The sequence below is a fragment of the Syngnathus floridae genome, chromosome 15, assembly GCF_059516105.1.
Source record: "Syngnathus floridae isolate MCC-2025c chromosome 15, RoL_Sflo_1.0, whole genome shotgun sequence".
Classification (NCBI taxonomy): domain Eukaryota; kingdom Metazoa; phylum Chordata; class Actinopteri; order Syngnathiformes; family Syngnathidae; genus Syngnathus; species Syngnathus floridae.
Genome location: NC_142427.1, coordinates 10,793,402 through 10,811,202, shown reverse-complemented (window position 1 = coordinate 10,811,202; position 17,801 = coordinate 10,793,402). Strand labels below are relative to the sequence as shown.

The 17,801-nt window shown below is 40.0% G+C and overlaps 3 protein-coding genes across 6 annotated transcripts; 1 reads left to right on the top strand and 2 right to left on the bottom strand.

Annotated features, from left to right (window-relative positions):
* Positions 1-679: 679 nt before the first annotated feature.
* vamp2 (vesicle-associated membrane protein 2) lies at positions 680-7,615 on the bottom strand. The gene is made up of 5 exons (XM_088398242.1): positions 7,084-7,615; positions 4,868-4,970; positions 4,631-4,789; positions 4,507-4,558; positions 680-4,427 (listed from the first exon to the last, which is right to left on the bottom strand). Coding segments are annotated over exons 1-5 (333 nt in total). The 5' UTR covers positions 7,086-7,615; the 3' UTR covers positions 680-4,410.
* A 366-nt stretch (positions 7,616-7,981) lies between these two features.
* On the bottom strand, positions 7,982-14,195 carry mpp1 (MAGUK p55 scaffold protein 1). Of its 2 annotated transcripts, none has more exons than XM_088398237.1 (12): positions 13,799-14,195; positions 11,651-11,782; positions 11,486-11,564; positions 11,198-11,283; positions 11,026-11,094; positions 10,300-10,496; positions 10,121-10,221; positions 9,969-10,049; positions 9,813-9,893; positions 9,536-9,738; positions 9,379-9,453; positions 7,982-9,301 (listed from the first exon to the last, which is right to left on the bottom strand). In XM_088398237.1, the coding sequence occupies exons 1-12, from the start codon at positions 13,919-13,921 to the stop codon at positions 9,125-9,127; spliced, it is 1,404 nt and encodes a 467-aa protein (XP_088254363.1). In that variant the 5' UTR covers positions 13,922-14,195; the 3' UTR covers positions 7,982-9,124. The 2 variants fall into 2 exon arrangements, with proteins under 2 accessions (XP_088254363.1, XP_088254364.1); XM_088398238.1 differs by having other exon boundaries at positions 11,651-11,779.
* Positions 13,661-17,579, top strand: tmlhe (trimethyllysine hydroxylase, epsilon). 3 transcript variants are annotated; one of them, XM_088398240.1, is made up of 9 exons: positions 13,661-14,136; positions 15,244-15,333; positions 15,397-15,532; positions 15,603-15,779; positions 16,314-16,593; positions 16,669-16,788; positions 16,866-17,102; positions 17,175-17,313; positions 17,382-17,579. In XM_088398240.1, exons 3-9 carry the CDS (start codon positions 15,406-15,408, stop codon positions 17,511-17,513), a joined length of 1,212 nt encoding a protein of 403 aa, XP_088254366.1. In that variant the 5' UTR covers positions 13,661-14,136; positions 15,244-15,333; positions 15,397-15,405; the 3' UTR covers positions 17,514-17,579. The 3 variants fall into 3 exon arrangements, with proteins under 3 accessions (XP_088254366.1, XP_088254367.1, XP_088254365.1); XM_088398241.1 differs by lacking the exon at positions 15,244-15,333; XM_088398239.1 differs by having other exon boundaries at positions 13,663-14,136; positions 15,244-15,532.
* The last annotated feature ends 222 nt before the right edge of the window (positions 17,580-17,801 follow it).

Below are 17,801 nucleotides of genomic sequence, written 5' to 3'. Positions count from 1 at the left end.
GTTTTGTTTTACAGCGAGGTGGCACTAGCTTTAATGTGCATTACCGACACCTACTGGTTGAAGTCATATGAACTGAAAAAAGAACGAATCACTTTAGAAAGTGATTCGTTCACTCTCGTTCACTGAAAAGATACGTTATTTTGAATGAATCGTTCATCACGAGCCAACGATACAGTCGACGTGGAGTCTCCACTCTTACAGTTTGGAATCAGTTTTTTGCGTGGAAAACACAAAACAACATGCAGGTCGAACGCTTTTCTTGATTAACATTTGATCGACAGCCGAGTGGCAGTTGCGGGCGATTAACAAAAACTCAAAGAGCTCGTATCGTCATGATGCCTCTGCATATTTACATGCAAACGGCAAAAAGAGAGCTGGAAAATGTTTGCAATACTCACTCGAAATCAAAAGGCGGAAGGAAGCTTGGTCTTGGCTTTGGTGGGTCGGTAGTGACGTCACAAATACTAAACCCCTCACCCAAATCATCGTCATAGCTCCGAGTAAATCTCGGATAAAAAAAAAAAAGTTTTTAGATTAATGCTACCGCAACGTAGTATATTGAAATGTTACATTATTAATACATAATAACATTAGTAATAAATATGGAGATTGTGATATGTCGCTACTATACCTATACAAAGCTATGCCCATGCACAATAATAAAAGTACACACATGACATTGTTTTCCAATATACATATATTTTTATGATGTTCATCAATATAATAAGACATTGATAGATTTACACTACAATAATTTTATACAATTTAGTTTTCCATTCAGTTTCCTTTCCTTTACATAGAGCCAACCTTGTTTAGTGTCTAATCCCATATTAAATGACAGCACAACATATCTATCAATAAATAAAAGCAAACAAAAAGTAAGAATGAAATGAGACTGAGTGCATTGCCCATGTTCCTCCGGTCTGGTCCCTCCAGTGAGACCAGACAAACAGGGGCAATACAGACCTTCAACTCCCAGTCCATAGAGAAATTAAAATCTTTCCTCCAAAATAAATATATTTAAACAAACAAAATACAGCATCGTGTGGATACAAACAGCAATCTGACATAAACAGCAGAATTAGTTTGAAATTTTCTGGACAATTGAAGGTAAAAATACTTGGGAAATCTTTACCTCTACCAATTAGTGGTCACACAAAATTCAGATGCATTGGGAGATTTTTTTTCCTTTGAAATCAATGCAAAATACAATAAAAATGTGGACATACATTACAAAACATCTTTCTATAGATTTTGTAGAATATCGTAAGCCGTCCAGTGAGCTTTCAGAAACTCAATAGGTTCCCTCCTAATACTGCACTCATCCCATTTGGGGAGACATTCGTTACATTTTGCAAGTTTTCTTAACAACAATATACAGCACATGTTCTCACAGTTGGTTAATATGCTTGAATGACAAATGAAAATAAAGCACTTCATTGTTGTGAAGTGTTTGAGATCAATCACCCTGCAAATGGGCTGAGTGCAGCTTCAATTTGAGACAACTGAACATTTCACAAGGATGGCATCAGACAATATTCTCACATAGATCAGACGTGCTCCCCGAAGGAATAAGAACAACAACAAACAGAAAGTGTCACGCTGTTAAAATATACGTGCACGCCTTTTCACACAATACAGTAAAGCAACGTGAAGAGACAGCACTCGCTTCGTTTTTCTCCATTGTGATCAAATTGGTTGAGTAATCACAGGACGACAGCAGGATTTATGGAATGACACGTGTCCTACCCCAATCAGTCGTGTCATGTCACCTCAGCGGGATGGCTAAAAGAGCCACATTTTAATTCATTTCTTTGTCCCCTTTTTTACTGTACATCTTGATAAAACAAAATAGGCCCCCCCCTTACCCTCAAAACACGTTCATATTACAACACTTAATGTGGATTTTTGTCCAATAATTGGAGTTAGTTGTACTATGAAAGTAGGCAGAAATGAAAAACAAGCTTGTGCTATTACTTGTTAAAAGATCCTGTGTCTAACAATTGACTTATTTTGATTCGACTTAAACACACAAGATGCGGGAGAATAGATGCATGCGGTCCGTCAATTTTGGTTTAACTTGCATAAGGTACAACTACTAGTCTCACTGAAGGTTTTGTAATTACAGATGGCAAGATTCGGCTTTTTTTAACCTGCTCCTCTCTACTTGTTTTTGATGGCAATCGTCAGCAGAAGCCCAGACGTCAAGTCTTTGGTAAGCTGCTCTTGGTGTGGTCACTGGCTGAGCTAGGATTTTTTTTCCTTGGGGGGGGTCAAGGACATGTCAGGGGGTCCGCAAAACAAACACAAATCATCTGGCCTGGCACCTGAGGGGTTCAGGCATATTTCTGTATGGGGAGGTCGGGTGCCCCCACAGCCCCCCTTCTAGCTCGGTTAAATGTTTTAAGATGACTTTAGGGCCGTTCACATGTGTCACCTCTATCCTGGTGTACTACAGTGGGGCAAGGAAACAAACGTGCCTTCACTCAAGAGATTTAAGCGGCCTAATCTGTCAGGATCAACTGGGGTTATTCCTGGGGTAGAGCTATTCTAACACACACCACAATAATGCACCTGCAAACGCTCACACACACTACTTGTCGGAATCAGTAAAGGTGGTTGATCTACCTAGCTGGTTGCTAACATAAAAATCCAGAGGCCACTAAGTACACTTAATTAATACACTTAATTGGAACTATTGCAGGTTAGGACTGAGACTGAAAGCTAATGCTAAAGCTCGTTGATCTGGACCTAGTGGGCTAAGATTACAGCAAGTGCACCTATTGCTCTGTTACTTCTCAAGTAGCCAAAGGGGTCCATATGCACAAGCCCAAAACCACATTAGCAAACAGTTTTACAATTGTACACGAAAGGGTGCCATGACTGTCGACTGCAATGAACAAGAGAAGCTCCCCACTCAGCTGCTTGTTGCTTGGCAGTGTATAATGCACACATCTGAATTATAAAAACGGAAACACACACACCACCTGTCTGTCTCACACAAAAATACACTATAATAAAAATAGAATCTATTACATGTAATCATGCATACTATAGGGAGAACCACTTAGAACACTGCCGAGGAATGCTTTGGATTTTTTTTTTTTTCAATAAATCTTGGATTGTAAATTGTTGGGCCTTTTTTTAAAATGCAATTAAGGCTGAACTGTTTCATGTGCTCTTCATATGGAGGTGTGGCTGCACACAGCGTGACAGCGCCATCAAAAACAAGCTTGTTTAGTGCATTCTTAACTGCGCACGTTTTTTTTTTTTTTAAACCTACTGAAAGTAGATATGAAGGCTTTTTAACAGGCCAATGACAGTTTGCAAGTGAGGATATTAATTCAGGTTTGTGATAGTGCCACTGAAAGCCACACAATAGCCTAGCACAAGATGACATCCAAATCCGGCCTCCCGCCAAATTTACCTCAAAACCATTTTTTTTCTTGCAGACTTCGGCTTTCAGTTTCATCGCGCAATTGAAATATACTTACAATTACGTGTGCTACAGTAAGAGCATTTGCACCAGACTGCAACGAAGGAATGTTTTCGAAATAAGACACTACGTAATCCAAAAAAAAAAAACAAAAAACATCTACAGACATTGGTCCAACGGTACTATGGCAGTTTTAAAACGATTGGGCATTCAAGCATGCAGCAAAACACAAGGGAGACGGCCGGAGAGCTGAAGACAGATATTAAATGAGGAATGTTGGAAGGGGGAGAAAAAAAAAAAAAAACTGTCAAGAGTCAGATTTAAAGGATAACTAGAAAGGGACAAGCTGACCAATTCATGCATTACTTTGTGTTGAGTAATAACTTAGACCCGAATGAACTCAACCTGGAGAGTGTGACTGCAAATAATCAGTTTTGGGCCTTACTGCGATTGTCGCCACTGTGCAGAAATACAGCGAAAAAAAAATGAGAGTAAGCTGAGTAGAACATGCAGGATACATACTTGGGAGTATTAGGCAGTAGTCGACGCTGAAGCATACAGAAAATTAATACAAAAATGAAAAAATACAAAATGCACACACTCGCACACACACCTAGAAAACAGTACATATCAGAATAAAACTCTACAAATGACTAGAGATTGATCAGTCATGTAACAATTATCAGTGCCAATCATTGTTTCCTTTTCGGTTGTTGCATCATCACAAGGCTCTCGTTATGGCGGGATAGAGAAGCCGAGAGGACCCGGAACGGACGCAGGGTCAAAGATTTGACAGGGGTACCAGAGGCGAGGTGGTGGAAATGATTGAGCCGTATGGCCCTGAAGGGTTTAGGGGTGAAGCCAATCGGGGAAGATACAATAACTCATTATCTGTGATTCCTTTTGTCATGAATTTCAGGGTCTCTTCTGAAGCAAGGACGTTGGAATTCGACTGGGGTAGGAAGTGACTCTTCTTAGGTGCTGAAGTACACTGCAGCGAGCAAGACACATGTCCAAGTTAATTCATGCACAACTTATTCATATGTACAAATAATCAAAAGAATTCTTACCAATAATGACAATGAGCACAATCACGCATATCACACCCAGGATAATCATCATCTGTGGGGAGAAGATAGATCACAAGTTGTCACATGATCAGAATTGTAGACAACAAATATATGTGTCGCTCACCTTAGCGTTCTTCCACCAGTACTTGTTCTTCAGTTTGGCAGCGCTGGTCTCAAACTGAGAGGCTCCAGCCTGCAGAGCGTCAGCCCTGTCGTCAAGTTCAGACAGCTTCTGATCACGCTCCAGAACCTTATCCACATTTACACGCATAATATCCACCACCTGCGGAGAGACACAAAGATATTATTTTTGGAGCTTTGATCAATGTGTAACAGTGTGCAACAAATGACTTGTTCTCACCTCGTCCACCTGTGCCTGTGTCTGCTGCAGACGGCGGTTGCTGGTGAGGTTCGGGGGAGCCTGACTCCCTCCCTCTGGTGCAGGGGCTCCAGCTGGGGCAGACCTGGGGATGGAAAAACAGCAATTATATGATGACTCTAAACATCTGTATGGTGGAAAGTAACTGAATTGAACTGAGGTGAGGAGCTAGAAGTAAGGCCATTGGTTCTTTTAATAGAAAAAGGGTGATTTGTCGCCATCTTGTGGCATCAGTATGTAATTACAGCTCTTTTTGGGCGGGTCTCACAATTGGCAGCAGGGCACGGTCATTATTCCTCACCTTATAGTAGATTAACTTGACTTCAATGGGATCAAAGCATACAAAAAGATTTGTACAAATATTTACATTTTATTAACAAATACCATCCCCATCCAATGTGAGGTCAGACAATCCCTCGCTTTTAACATAACGTGCTCACCCCACTAAATTTAGCATGCTAGATGATAGAAAGTGATGCCTCATCACAATTATGACTTGTGACAAAGCTACTCCACTACTGTGAGACTAAACTGTGTATAAAGGTCACCCTAAGAAGACACACGCATTACTAATCCTTCAACAACATCAAATCCTATTGGATAAAAGGTCTGCTCTTTCCTTGCATATTATTATTGGCTGCCAAGGAGTGATATGTAAACAGACAAAAAGATCATCAATCAAAGTACCCCAAAGACAATAATAATGTTTTGTGTTCTGCTATTAAAAAGACACTGAGAACATTTTCTCTTCTTAAAATTCAATCAGCTCAGATCCTGATGAACATCTAATAACCTTGCACACTGACTTGAGATGATGTTATACTTGTACAGTCCTCAGATGATATCACTGTACCTATTACAATAAATAAATTCAGCCCCCATTGGGGATTTAAAAATAGTCTGATATTATTGAGTTAATGGTTCTGGAAAACATATCCTGCATCATTTTATAACGCAGTGTCTACAACTAAGTGGATTTCTGCTGTCATTTGCACGATGCGTGACTTTCAGCACCATTTCAGCACTGGACAGCGACACTACCGTACAGAGCAGTGGACTGGAGTCCCAGTCTTTTTGTGACCTCAAGGACCTCAAAGACTACATTCCTTTCAATTCTATACAACCAGAACTGTGGTCACATGATAGCCAGTAAAGCATCACGTTTCACGGCCTATAAATACTGGCTGTCGACAGAAGCAGTGGGGAGGGAGGTTCCTTGACAGGGGACTTGATTCAAGGCAAAAATGGTGGAAAATCGACATTTTAGGTAACAAACGGGCAATACTAACACAGACTGACGTATAACAGTGCTGGGACTCGATTAATTCTCGGATTGTGGGCTTTCTAGACATTTACACAAACGTATATAGCGTGACTTGGCCATCGTGTTCATCCTCCATCATTCAGCTCTCTTAAAAAAAACAACGGCACTACTAAAATACCGGGGGATATATTTTTTTTAAATGTTAAAGTGGAATGTGGTGAAATATAATAATGTTCAGCCTCGCGTAACCATCGACAGAGAGGCTAGGCTATCCCCATCCCCCGCTGCAGGAGCTTGCAAATATCACGCAAACTAGGCCCGGGCCTAATTTATAGATAAGGCATTTATATATAACAAGCTATTTAAGATTAGTCAAATAATGTTCCGTGGTTTACACGCCAAATTGGCCTTGTTGTTTCTGTCCAAATAAAATAAGACACATTACGCCCTTGATGTTTCTAGAAATCATCACATCGTCCACCGCAAACAAGATTACACCCCTGTTGGACATGGGGAATTTATATTTGTATTTTGTCGTAATCGTGACCCCATTAAAAAGATGAATTAGCGTGTGTCTAATGATAAAGACGACGTCCTTTCAAACAGAACCGGTCCAAACCGGAAAAAAATGCGTGCGTACTGGCTGCAGCTAGCGGCACTAGACGAGGCAGAAAATAGGCAGAAGATAAACACGGATCATCTTTTCACCCGTAAAAACTCACAAATCAAAAACACACAATCAGGCTTCCGTTTAATCTAAGGGTAGACTCAAATATTATTTCCTGTCGTTCGAATGACAGCTGTCAAATAAAACAACGCGCAGCACAATACAAAAGGAAACAGACTGATGAAAGAACCTTCTCCTTCCAGGTGCTCTCCAGCATCTTCCCCATGAATATATCGAAGCGCACACAAAAATGGACGATATACTTACATTTTTTGTGGTAGTGTTGGCGAGACAGCTGTGCTGAAATCCTGGCTGGAAGTGTTAGCGTGTGCTAAGTGGCTGGCAGATGGATGTGGATTGCCTTCTGCGCTCCTCTCTAGCCTCTGGCACCCTTTGGATGCTTAGCCTGGCGTTTCCCTGCCTATATAGCCGAGGAGGGGCACTGCTTCGACTCCACCGTCGAGATATGTCCACCAAGCTAGTCCAATACTCTCTTTTCCTCTCCGTATGTGACAGCACCAGCTATTTGTTTAGAGTAAGCGACGAGAGACTGAGCCGTAATGAAGGTATAACAAACACTTTGGATTAGCTGTACAAAGATGGCTCAGTGACGTCAACCGAGGCGAGTTTCATGTTAAAATGGGTGACCAAGGACTAAGCTGTTTTGACAGGCTTGACAAGCCACTTTTAAACAATGCATGTCCGTATTAAAATAGTACGTGTCTCCTCCTTTTACGTTTTAAGTGTCAATTATTGCAGGGTCGGATGCGCACATAAAGAAGCTTATTTTGATCGTCACGAGATTTGTCAACAAAATGGCGTTCCTTGAAAGGGGGCGCGGCCAGCAGCACAGTGGGTGTCCATAGTGGTGGTTGATCAAACGTGGAGGAAATCCACGAGAAACCACCTGAGATTATTCTGAGAGTATTGCATTCATGCATAATTATGTTTATGCTTAGGACAGTTCTGGAGGTGGAAAGCTGCAGTGTAGTCAAATGACCTTGGTCCAAAACAAATTCTACTAAAGGGTTTGTAATGTGGGTCACTGATGCTGTAGTGGTGCCCTGAGATATATTGGCGACCCTTTTTTGGGGGGGGGGGCAAAGTCAGCTGCAGGCGAGCATCCCCTTGAATCCGATAAGTCGTGCAGAAAATGGATACATGGTTGAGATAATACAGATTTTAATGACACAGTCAAACAAGCTTTAATTTAATACTCGTTACTGCAGTTTGAATTTGCAGTAAGGACAATTTGATGTTTTGTCTAATTACAGAAACCTTAAGAGCATTAACATGACAGTAAAACAGTGATTCAACCATGCATGTTGGAGGAAGCTTGTGGAGAAACCTACAAGAAGAATGTGCAAACTCCACACAGTCTGGATTTGAAGATTTGACTTATTACTGGTCCCAGCTTGTCATGAATAATCATCCAACAAATTAATCTTCAATACATTACATAAGATGCCAAATTCCCACAACAGTAGCCCACAAATGCAATAGAAAACATACTGACACAAATTGATCAAGAAATTACTGGACATTGCATATTAACTATATCAATTATTAGGTAATATTGTAGCAGATAGAAAAAAAAGGTTCTGTACAGTACTTTGATATACAGTACAGATTTTGAGTGAACACATGATGCCTTCTGAATGAGTGAATGTTGTTAAAATGAAAATTTGTGTGACCATTGATACTGTACATGAGACCTCAGATCATGGATGTATTATAGCATCTGGTATCCTGAAAGTTCCTGTTCATTGTTCATAGATTAAATATGATCAAAAAAAGCAGTTGCAATAGAGCTGATCAATTTCATATTTGTAAAATTGCCTCTTAACTGCCTACGAGGTAATGTATACAATTTCATGTGACTGTTTTGACAGGCAATAGTTTCAAGTCCTGTTCTTTTGAGAAAATTATGACCTTATGATGCAATATTAAAACCCTGTGATTTAAAAGGGAGGATTTCTTTCACAGTTACGGTCCTATTTTATATTTCCCCACAATAACAAAGTTGTATGGCACCAAAACGATCCACCTCTAACTAACTGATCTCAAATAGTAAACATTCCAGGTGAAGTTCTCAGCTTTTTTGATATAAATCTTTCTAAATATTGCTTTTCTAAAATGCACACGTGCAAAAAAAAGGTTTCTGACAATTAACATGAACCAAAAATAAACCCATTCAGACTTGGGACCTCACTAACTCAGAGGTTTTGCGTAAGGAGTGATATTGCACTGCTTTTTTTAAAATAAAATAAAAAGTGAAATAAGATATCACGCTGGAGTCTAACATTTATCAGTACACCCAGGAGACAGGCACCCACTGTGGAGTGGAAGTGACCCTCTCCAAGGCCTCTTCCACACTTTTCACACTCTCATCAACATCATTATTGACGATGATCAAATCAAAGAAGTGTCTGTAGGCTGTCAGGATTTCGTCCGACTCCCTCTGGATCATTGTCAGGTTTTCCGTCTAGGATTAAAAAAAAAAAAAAAGCAAAATATTAGCTACCGGAGTCAAATCTGGTTATTACAATAAGGATGTCTCACTTGAGAAGCTGTGTTGGTGGGTGCGATGAAGACCATAAGAGGAGCGAAATCTGCAGTCCGTAAAACCTTCAACGTCTGCAAAGAAAGAAAATGACCATGTGATAAAAAAGGATTTTACTGGAATGAAAACGATAACTGAGTCACTCCTAATACAAACCTGCGGTTCTACATCCAGCAAAGCAATTTTGCCCTGCTCGTGGATCTTCTGGATGGTCTCAATTTTGGTGCCAAACATATTTCCCTGGAAGCTGCCGTACTCCAGCAGCGCATTTTCTGAGATGCATTTGGTCATGGCGTCGTTGGAGATGAAATAATATTCCTGCCCGTTCTCCTCATCCTTACGTTGCGATCTGGTGGTGTCTGATGAACGAGTCAAATTGTGAAACTCAATCGTGTGGCTTTTAGAGCACTATAGAAATGTTTTATCTACTTACGTGGGACAGGATAAGAAAATTTCTCAGGATATTTGGTCAGCAATGAATTTTTAATGTGACTCCTCCCTACACCAGGTGCACCTAAAACATGGCAGTCAAAATATGAATCACTGTTTAAAAAAATAGATTCTGTTTATTCTGAGAAGGGCCACTTACCAATCAGCACCAAAGTTTTCCGTTTGAAAGCAGGGAGCCGGACAACCTCCTCGTAGGAAATCACATCCAACTGGTCAAAAACTAAACAAACATTTGGTTGTAAGAAAACCGGAAAGGCAGAGAAAAAAAATAATTCTTGATGATGAACTCACTTGAGCTGTGCTTCGCCAGGTACTTGTCTTTGCACTTCTTTTTCTTTCCAAATGGGCTCCAGGACTGAGCATCTTTGGTTTTGCTCTTACTCGCCACTCTCCTGTCAAATTTATTTAGTTGTGGGTGACATCATATAAAAACATTCCTCGTATTCATATTACAAAATGATCAGTCAAACCATTCTTGGAGCTCCGGCGACGGTATAAGTCCGGCGAAGTTTGCCGCGCTGCTCTCGACTGTACCCTGCCACCAGTTGGGGTCCTGCTTGTTGATAATTTGAATGATGTCACCGGTTTGAAATTTTAGCCCCGCCTCTTTGCACGGGATGAGCTCATCCGTCGAGGGGTCGTAGTTAAACTGGGCCCTCATGTATGTCTGCAAAACCAGAGTTGACACAAACTTTCAGTGTTGACAATTATAAATACATATATATAGTATTTAGCGTTGCTTTTTACAAAAAAATTAATGTATAGCTTGTTTGAGGGATTAATAAATATCTTGTCTAATTTTTACATGTTATCGGTTACAAAGGTTACTTTGATGAAGGATACGTTGTTAGTCGCAAATTAATGAATAACTATTTGGTGTCACCATAAATGTTTAACTAAGCCAAGAAGTTAATAAAATCTACAAACTGCCATTATGGAACACAAACAATAAGGTGTATGAATGAAATTTACAGTGTAAACATAAAAATATTTTGTTATGCAGGGATTTACAGTTTTACCCACAGCTACGTTTGTGTTTTGCAGTCAAACTAACAAAGCTACTTTTATATTCACCTTGGATTTTCATCGATTAAGAGACGATTCACCTAGCAATGAAAATGTATAGAATAGAGGAAAGCTATTTTTCAGCAACTTTTTACACAAAGAAGGCAGAATTTATTTATGTTTGCCATTACCTCACAGGCTTTGGAGCGACTCTTTTGGTTGGAAACTATTTTCATTGTGACTACTCCATTGGTTTCTTTCTGCAAGGAAAAATATGGCACAGTTAATTATCACAATGTATTTTAAGGAGATTTTTTTTTTCCTAATTCTCTTTGAGAATTGCAGTTATTAGGCGTTACATACCAAAATCTTTTGCAGCTGATCAACTGTGTGGTTAGTCACACTTTTTCCATTGATTTCTGCTATCTCATCACCTTCATGCAAGGATCCTAAAAAAAAAAAAAAGAAGACATTCATGGAATAATAGCATCAAATAGCTTTCGGTTGCTGTGATTTTGAATGTACGGAAACCTAAAGTGTGCTTGAAGTAAAGTCAACAATATATCAAAATGTCATTGCAGCCTTTTTAGCTTGTGCCTACACATACACACACACACATACACACACACAGGTCAATGTTTGATTTACTACCTTGTTTGTGTATAAATCCTCCATGCAATATTCTGGCCACTGTGCACCTCTGTTTGTCATTCATTTTCAGAGTGACACCCTGCGGATGAAAGAAATATAATGTTGAGACAAGCCACATTAATCAATATTATTGAAGGGGGGACGTGTTGCAAATGTAAAACATACCATGGGCTCCGAGGGATTTTTTTCAAACACGACTTCTTTCATTTTGGTCAGCTCTGTGCCATTCACGTATCGAGCACTCCCGTTGGTATAAACTTCAGCACCTTTGCTCTCAATGGTTTGCATAGCCACCTGCTTAAAAGAGACAGAGAAAGAGAAAAACTAGATATCATTATCATGCAAATGAAGGAATTTTGCATTATGAAATGTTTTTTAACAGCTACAGGGAAAGCCTTTTGCTAATTGTAAGTGTTTCATTTGCAGATTCAACACATGTTCTAGGTTAAAAATTAACCCAACATCATTAACACCTCATTTAACACATCCAACGATCTGCTCCAACAGGTTCGTGTGGTCATGCATGGATACCACCAATGTCATCAAGGGATCCCACCAGAGAACTAAAGTGAAATTAAATTAACAGTCTTGAATGACTATTGCAAATATCTAATCTTTAAAGCATATTTCTTGCAAATATAAGGCAGAATCTGTAACCTGGACTTGACAAATAAAGGAACTGAAACACAGATCTTGTTTTTTCCCCCCCTCCCCGAAAGTGTAAACAAGGAGGGCGCAAATCACTGCTGTGTATCTTAATAGAAGACTCAGACTATTTAAATTTATTAATTAAACACAAAGTAGAAAGTGAATTATCACATGAGAATTCTTTTTTTTTTATGCTGAATAAGACGTCAGTGTGACAATTTAATTCCCAGGTGCCATGCAAGTACGCCCCCTAGAGGTTCTGAGCAGAACATAATCGCATTGGACATTTTAGGCAAGGTCATGAAATAATTGCAGCATTCCCACAATAGTTCACAAATAAATGAGTACTTTGCTTCCAGCAATTAAATAAAGTGGCTTTATTGGGGTTTACTAAAATCTAAGAAACAGAAGAGGACAAAACGCCAGCTAAACTCCATGCCTGGGATTTCATTTGTATTTTGCTGTAAACATGGTAGACAACAGCTGAGTGTTGCATTCGTGGAAATCTGGCTCCATGAAAGGTGATACTTCAGCTATTTAACAGAGGGGTGTCAGGGGAAAATATTTGAGTACACCAGGAGATGAAATGACACACTGTGAAAATCACTGAAGTCATACTGGTCCTTAACTGTGTGGTGTGAATAAACAAGAACATGCGGAAGCCACAAGAACTTGGAAGTCTTCTGCAGTTTTGCTCTAGTCAGGACATTTTCCTAACAATCCGCAGTTATGCGATAAAGGGGCCCATTTGAAATGCCCGTATTGGGTGTGGCAAAGCATTGGGACAAACAATAATCCCTGCAACCTAGTCTGACTTGAAAAGAGATTTACATTTGAACTAATCAATTATTTATTTCTACAGAGCTCTAGGAGTTGGGAATCAATAATTGGCCAAAAAGGAGTCTGAGTCTTAAATTTCAGATGACACGTAATTGCCCTATCAGACTAAAGCATTCCTCTTAATTATCCATTAAAAGGACAAACAACACGTCATGTTCCAACTAATTTCTAATCTTCCTATACTTGCCAAAGTCTTTTGCTGAGTTGACTTTTTTGTTGTTGTTCCCTAACGATCGTGACCCTTGATCAACATTTTACTCAGCAGTCTCCACTGTGAAGGCCACACTTACTAAATCAGCATAAAGCAGAAGACAAAAATGCTGAGGTCAGGAAAAAGTTTCCTTTTTTTTGTCATGTCCCAAGTCCCTCACTGCTGAGTTGACACTTTGAAATGTTTCCTTCACACCATTCCCGAGTCTTGCAATATTTTGCACCATAATCTATTTAAAAGTGCATTTTTGGCTTCTATGTGATCTTATGCAAAACAATGCTGTAAAATCGGCTCATTTAGCAAGCAAAACATGATGACGTGATTATTACACAAGTTATTGGTGCCAGAATCTTGTTTACCCCCTCAGCTGTCACATGTTTCCATGTGTATTTTTGGGAGGTGAATGCAGACGCGGAAAAGGCTTATGCCATGTCTGCTGGATCCAGTTCAGGCTGACTGGAGAGGTGACTCAGCTTTCAACAAGACTTGCTGTTGAATTTTACTGCATATACGTCATTTCCAATAAATAACAAGACAAAACAACACCGATCATGTGCTGTCTGGCATTGCCGGAAGCAAACGGACAAACCCGAGTATTTGGAAATCAACCTTACCTTGTCAGTCTTTGGTTTGGTTTGGAGAAGCTGCTCCAGGTAGAGATCGGAGAGGGCTGTCCTGGCGGAGTCCACAGGCTCCAATATGACAGCAGGTTCGTTTTTATTGGATTTCAGCGTCATCTTTCCGGTAGAAGGGAAAAAATAAAACACAGTGAACCCCCCCTGTGCAAGGTCCACGAGAAGCTGGCTCAATTTTTTTTTTTTTTTGGAGAGATAGGAAACTGCAGATAACGACTGCTGGTGAGATAATGTCACTGAGATAAAGGTCCAAGGTTCTGATCGGCAGCAGGTGATCTACAGACCCACTGCAGGCGGGGACACCGCTGACAGAGCAAGTAAACAGGAGCTCGTGTTGCCTTCAAGTGCTTACCGCAAAATCCGAAATCTGAGTGTTCAGTCTAACTAAATGGGACCGTATACAGTGTCCTTTTATCTGTGATAGTGTGTTGTAATATTTCATAAGGTCGTGCCGTTTATGTCTACATACACACATGCTATATGACAAAAACATAAAAAATAAATACGGACACTGCGTACACACGTGTAAAATGTGTGGTCAAAGCAAACAAAAAGAAAACCTTAACTTAATGAGATCATTACAAAACAGGCATTAAAGATAATCAATGCCAAAGTACATCATTGTTAAAACGTGACAAAGCACATTTTTATTATTTTAATGTCTTTTTGTCTGAAGTTTTAATGTGAATTACTAGAATAACAGAGCATTCCATATAATGTAGTGCAAGGCTACACAATCATAAACAAATAGATTTGAATTAGCTTTCAAAATATGGAATGACCAGTGAGTGTGATTCGCATCGACCGTATTCACAGCCAAAGTTATAGATAATATCCGAATGTATTTGAAGGCAACACGCCGCTGCGGTCCTTTGCAGGAAAGGAAGGAAACATGGGCGGTGATGACGTTCAATAGTCTCACAATGAAACGTTGTCTTATAGTTGTCTGGATACTACTACAAAGATAATCATAAACAGTATAACAGCAGAAAATATTACATTCTGAGAATGTATCGGATGTTTGCTCATTTGAATGACTTTATGATTCACAAGTAATGTTACAAAACAGTGCCGTCTTGTGGTCAACATTGGTACTACGGCTCCAGTAGATTACTATTACTACTCCTACTTCTACTAGTTTATACAGAATGAATTACAACGATGCCGATTTAACAAATAGGCCATGCAAAATTGTCAAAAGAGGGTCTGTTGTTACATGTGTTTTAAAAACGCAGTTTTCTCGAATTATAAATCGGGTCTGTGTCTTTAAGAATATGCTGGACGTTCTACCACGATGGCCTTAGCGTATGCAAAATTGTTCCATTTGCTATGCGTACTGGACTTGTTCATCAGGATCCGGTTATAAAATGACATGTAAAGCTCAAAGTGTTTAATAATTAAGCCAAGTCATCTTTTACTTGCAGATCCACCTAATGCAATAACAAACTTGCCTTGATGAAAGCAAAGCGCCAGAGGAGACCGAAGTGCTGTTAGATAGGGGCATTGGTGACGCAGTGAGTCATCGAAAGTTCTGAAACGTTTATAATTTGAAAATTACACCGATCCTGTTCTGTGAGGTATTGGAGATGATCGGGACGCTTAGAGGGATCGTAAGAGCCGTTGCTCGGAATAGGACTTTATGGAGACACGGGAAGCAAGTCCGTGGGTACGCCAGCCCACCAGCATCTATGCGCTTGCATGAAAACTGTCTGGGTGAGTTCATGGAACACTTTGCAAAGACCAAACACGGTTCTAATGCGCCTGCTCCACTTGCATGTACCAGAACTCGAGTACAGAGGGACTCGGATGCATTTGGACTACGTGTGGTTGAGGGATCACTGCCGCTCTGCCGAGTCCTTCAACATCCAAACGCACCAGAGGAACTTGGACACCGGAAGTATCGACCTCAACATCCGGCCTGATCACATCCAAGTGGAAGATGACGACCTTATCCTTACTTGTAAGTCATTTTTAAATAATGGTTATAATAAAATAAATAATAAAAATATTTTTTTAATAAAACTAAATGAATGAGACAATTTGAAAAATGCTTTTCTGACTATAATCATTTTATAAACACTGCCAAATCACAGCAGAAGTTGTCTCAGTGCACTTATTTTCAGGAAAAAAAATGACTGCTTGCAACCAACATCTTCACCTCCAAGATATGAATGAAATATTTTGAGTAAAAAAAATAGTAAATGCAAAAAGTTGCACTCTTAAAAATGAGTAAAGTTAGCGTGCAACACCAGGTGGACTTTGGTAATTTAATGGCTTACCCAGTACAGTCATACTTGAGTGAATGGTATGTTGCCCTTCATTCTTTAACACTGCCAACACCCTGCTAGAAATAACAAAATTCCTGCCAACAAGTCTACTATTAGCGCTTAAAGGGGCCTCTCCATCATTCATCAATGTTTTTTCATAATTTGGTTTAATTTCATTGGACAAACCGACTATGTAACTCATCAAATTTTGCTTGTGTGCATCCAAGGGCCTGGTGGTCACACTTCCAATTACAGCCTTAGCTGGCTAGCCGAGAACAGCTACGAGGGAAAGAAGGAAAGCACCGTACAGCCACGCATCCTTTGGAATGCAGACATTTATAAGAACTCCCATGTGGCCTCTTCCAAATGGGATGCATTTATGAACAGCGAGGATGAATTAAAAAAGTTCCTGCAGAACTACCTTCTCTACGGGATCGCTTTTGTGGATGATGTCCCCGCTACAATTGAAGCCACAGAGGCCGTGACGCAGAGGGTTAGTCTTATCAGGTATACCCGACTTTTTTTTTTTTCCTCCTTCACTGATTTTGCAAGCATCCACAACCTCAAATGTATTTCTTCAAGGGAAACAACCTATGGACGAATGTGGTCCTTCACGTCAGATTTTTCCAGAGGAGACACTGCCTACAGCCAGCTGGATCTTGACCGCCACACAGACACAACCTATTTTCAAGAACCGTGTGGGTAAGTGGAAGAGGAAAAGGTCTCCTCCCCCAAAGGCAGGATGTGACATTGACAATATTTCCCCGCCCCCCCTACAGAATTCAGGTTTTCCACTGTCTAAAACATGAAGGTACCGGTGGAAGGAATCTGCTTGTCGATGGTTTCTATGCAGCTAAAAGTCTTCGTAAGCGGTCGCCAGAAGATTTTGAACTGCTTTCGCATGTTCCAATCAAACATGAATATATTGAACGCACTGGCAGCCACGAAAACCACATGATTGGCTTCGGACCTGTTCTGAATGTCTATCCTTGGAATAATGAGCTTTACATGATTCGGTATGTTGACGGGATTCATTTCAATCGTGTTGCCTGATTTGTAAGATAAGTTATATATTATCGTCGCTACAGGTACAACAACTTTGACCGAGCAGTAATAAACACGATACCTCATGATGTTGTTCGCCGCTGGTATGTGGCTCATCGCCAGTTGACCTCGGAACTCAGGCGAGCAGAGAATGAGCTGTGGATGAAACTTACTCCGGGAAAAGTAAGACCATTTTCTCTAGCGACATGATTTGAACATTTTAGATAACTTTTGCATCTTTTTCACTTCAGGTGATTTTTATTGACAACTGGCGAGTCTTGCACGGCAGGGAGGCGTTCACTGGCGTGCGGCAAGTCTGTGGATGCTATCTGAGCAGAGATGATATTCTCAGTAAATCACGATGTTTGGGGCTTCAGGTGTAGCAAATCGAAGAGAGCCCCTTAAGTACTTTTCATCACATGAAGGCAATAAATGTTTGATTGATGCTGCATTTTGTAATTTACTATGAAATGAATATTGAATATTGTCCATCTTAGTTGACAGATGTGTTTGCAGCTGAATTGAATGCATGAATGATGCCCTCTGCTGGTTTTAATGATAAAAAATAAAATAAAGGGCAAGTGTTCTTTTTAAAGTAATGTTGGGGGATTTTTCTTGATCCCGGTTTTCTACTATACAATATTTCTTTTAGCTAGTCCAGTGAGGATTAA

Excerpts from the sequence above, each read along its gene's own strand:
- vamp2 (XM_088398242.1), bottom strand. Across the intron at positions 4,790-4,867 it reads CACAGGCACAGGTGGACGAG|GTGGTGGATATTATGCGTGT; the intron begins GTGAGAACAAGT and ends GTCTCTCCGCAG. Across the intron at positions 4,559-4,630 it reads ACTGGTGGAAGAACGCTAAG|ATGATGATTATCCTGGGTGT; the intron begins GTGAGCGACACA and ends TTCTCCCCACAG.
- mpp1 (XM_088398237.1), bottom strand. The coding sequence starts at position 13,921 with ATGACGCTGAAATCCAATAAAAACGAACCTGCTGTCATATTGGAGCCT. Across the intron at positions 11,095-11,197 it reads ATCAGCTGCAAAAGATTTTG|AAAGAAACCAATGGAGTAGT; the intron begins GTATGTAACGCC and ends TTTTCCTTGCAG. Across the intron at positions 9,454-9,535 it reads TGCTGGATGTAGAACCGCAG|ACGTTGAAGGTTTTACGGAC; the intron begins GTTTGTATTAGG and ends CTTTCTTTGCAG.
- tmlhe (XM_088398241.1), top strand. The coding sequence starts at position 15,406 with ATGATCGGGACGCTTAGAGGGATCGTAAGAGCCGTTGCTCGGAATAGG. Across the intron at positions 15,533-15,602 it reads CTTGCATGAAAACTGTCTGG|AACTCGAGTACAGAGGGACT; the intron begins GTGAGTTCATGG and ends TGCATGTACCAG. Across the intron at positions 15,780-16,313 it reads TGACGACCTTATCCTTACTT|GGCCTGGTGGTCACACTTCC; the intron begins GTAAGTCATTTT and ends TGTGCATCCAAG.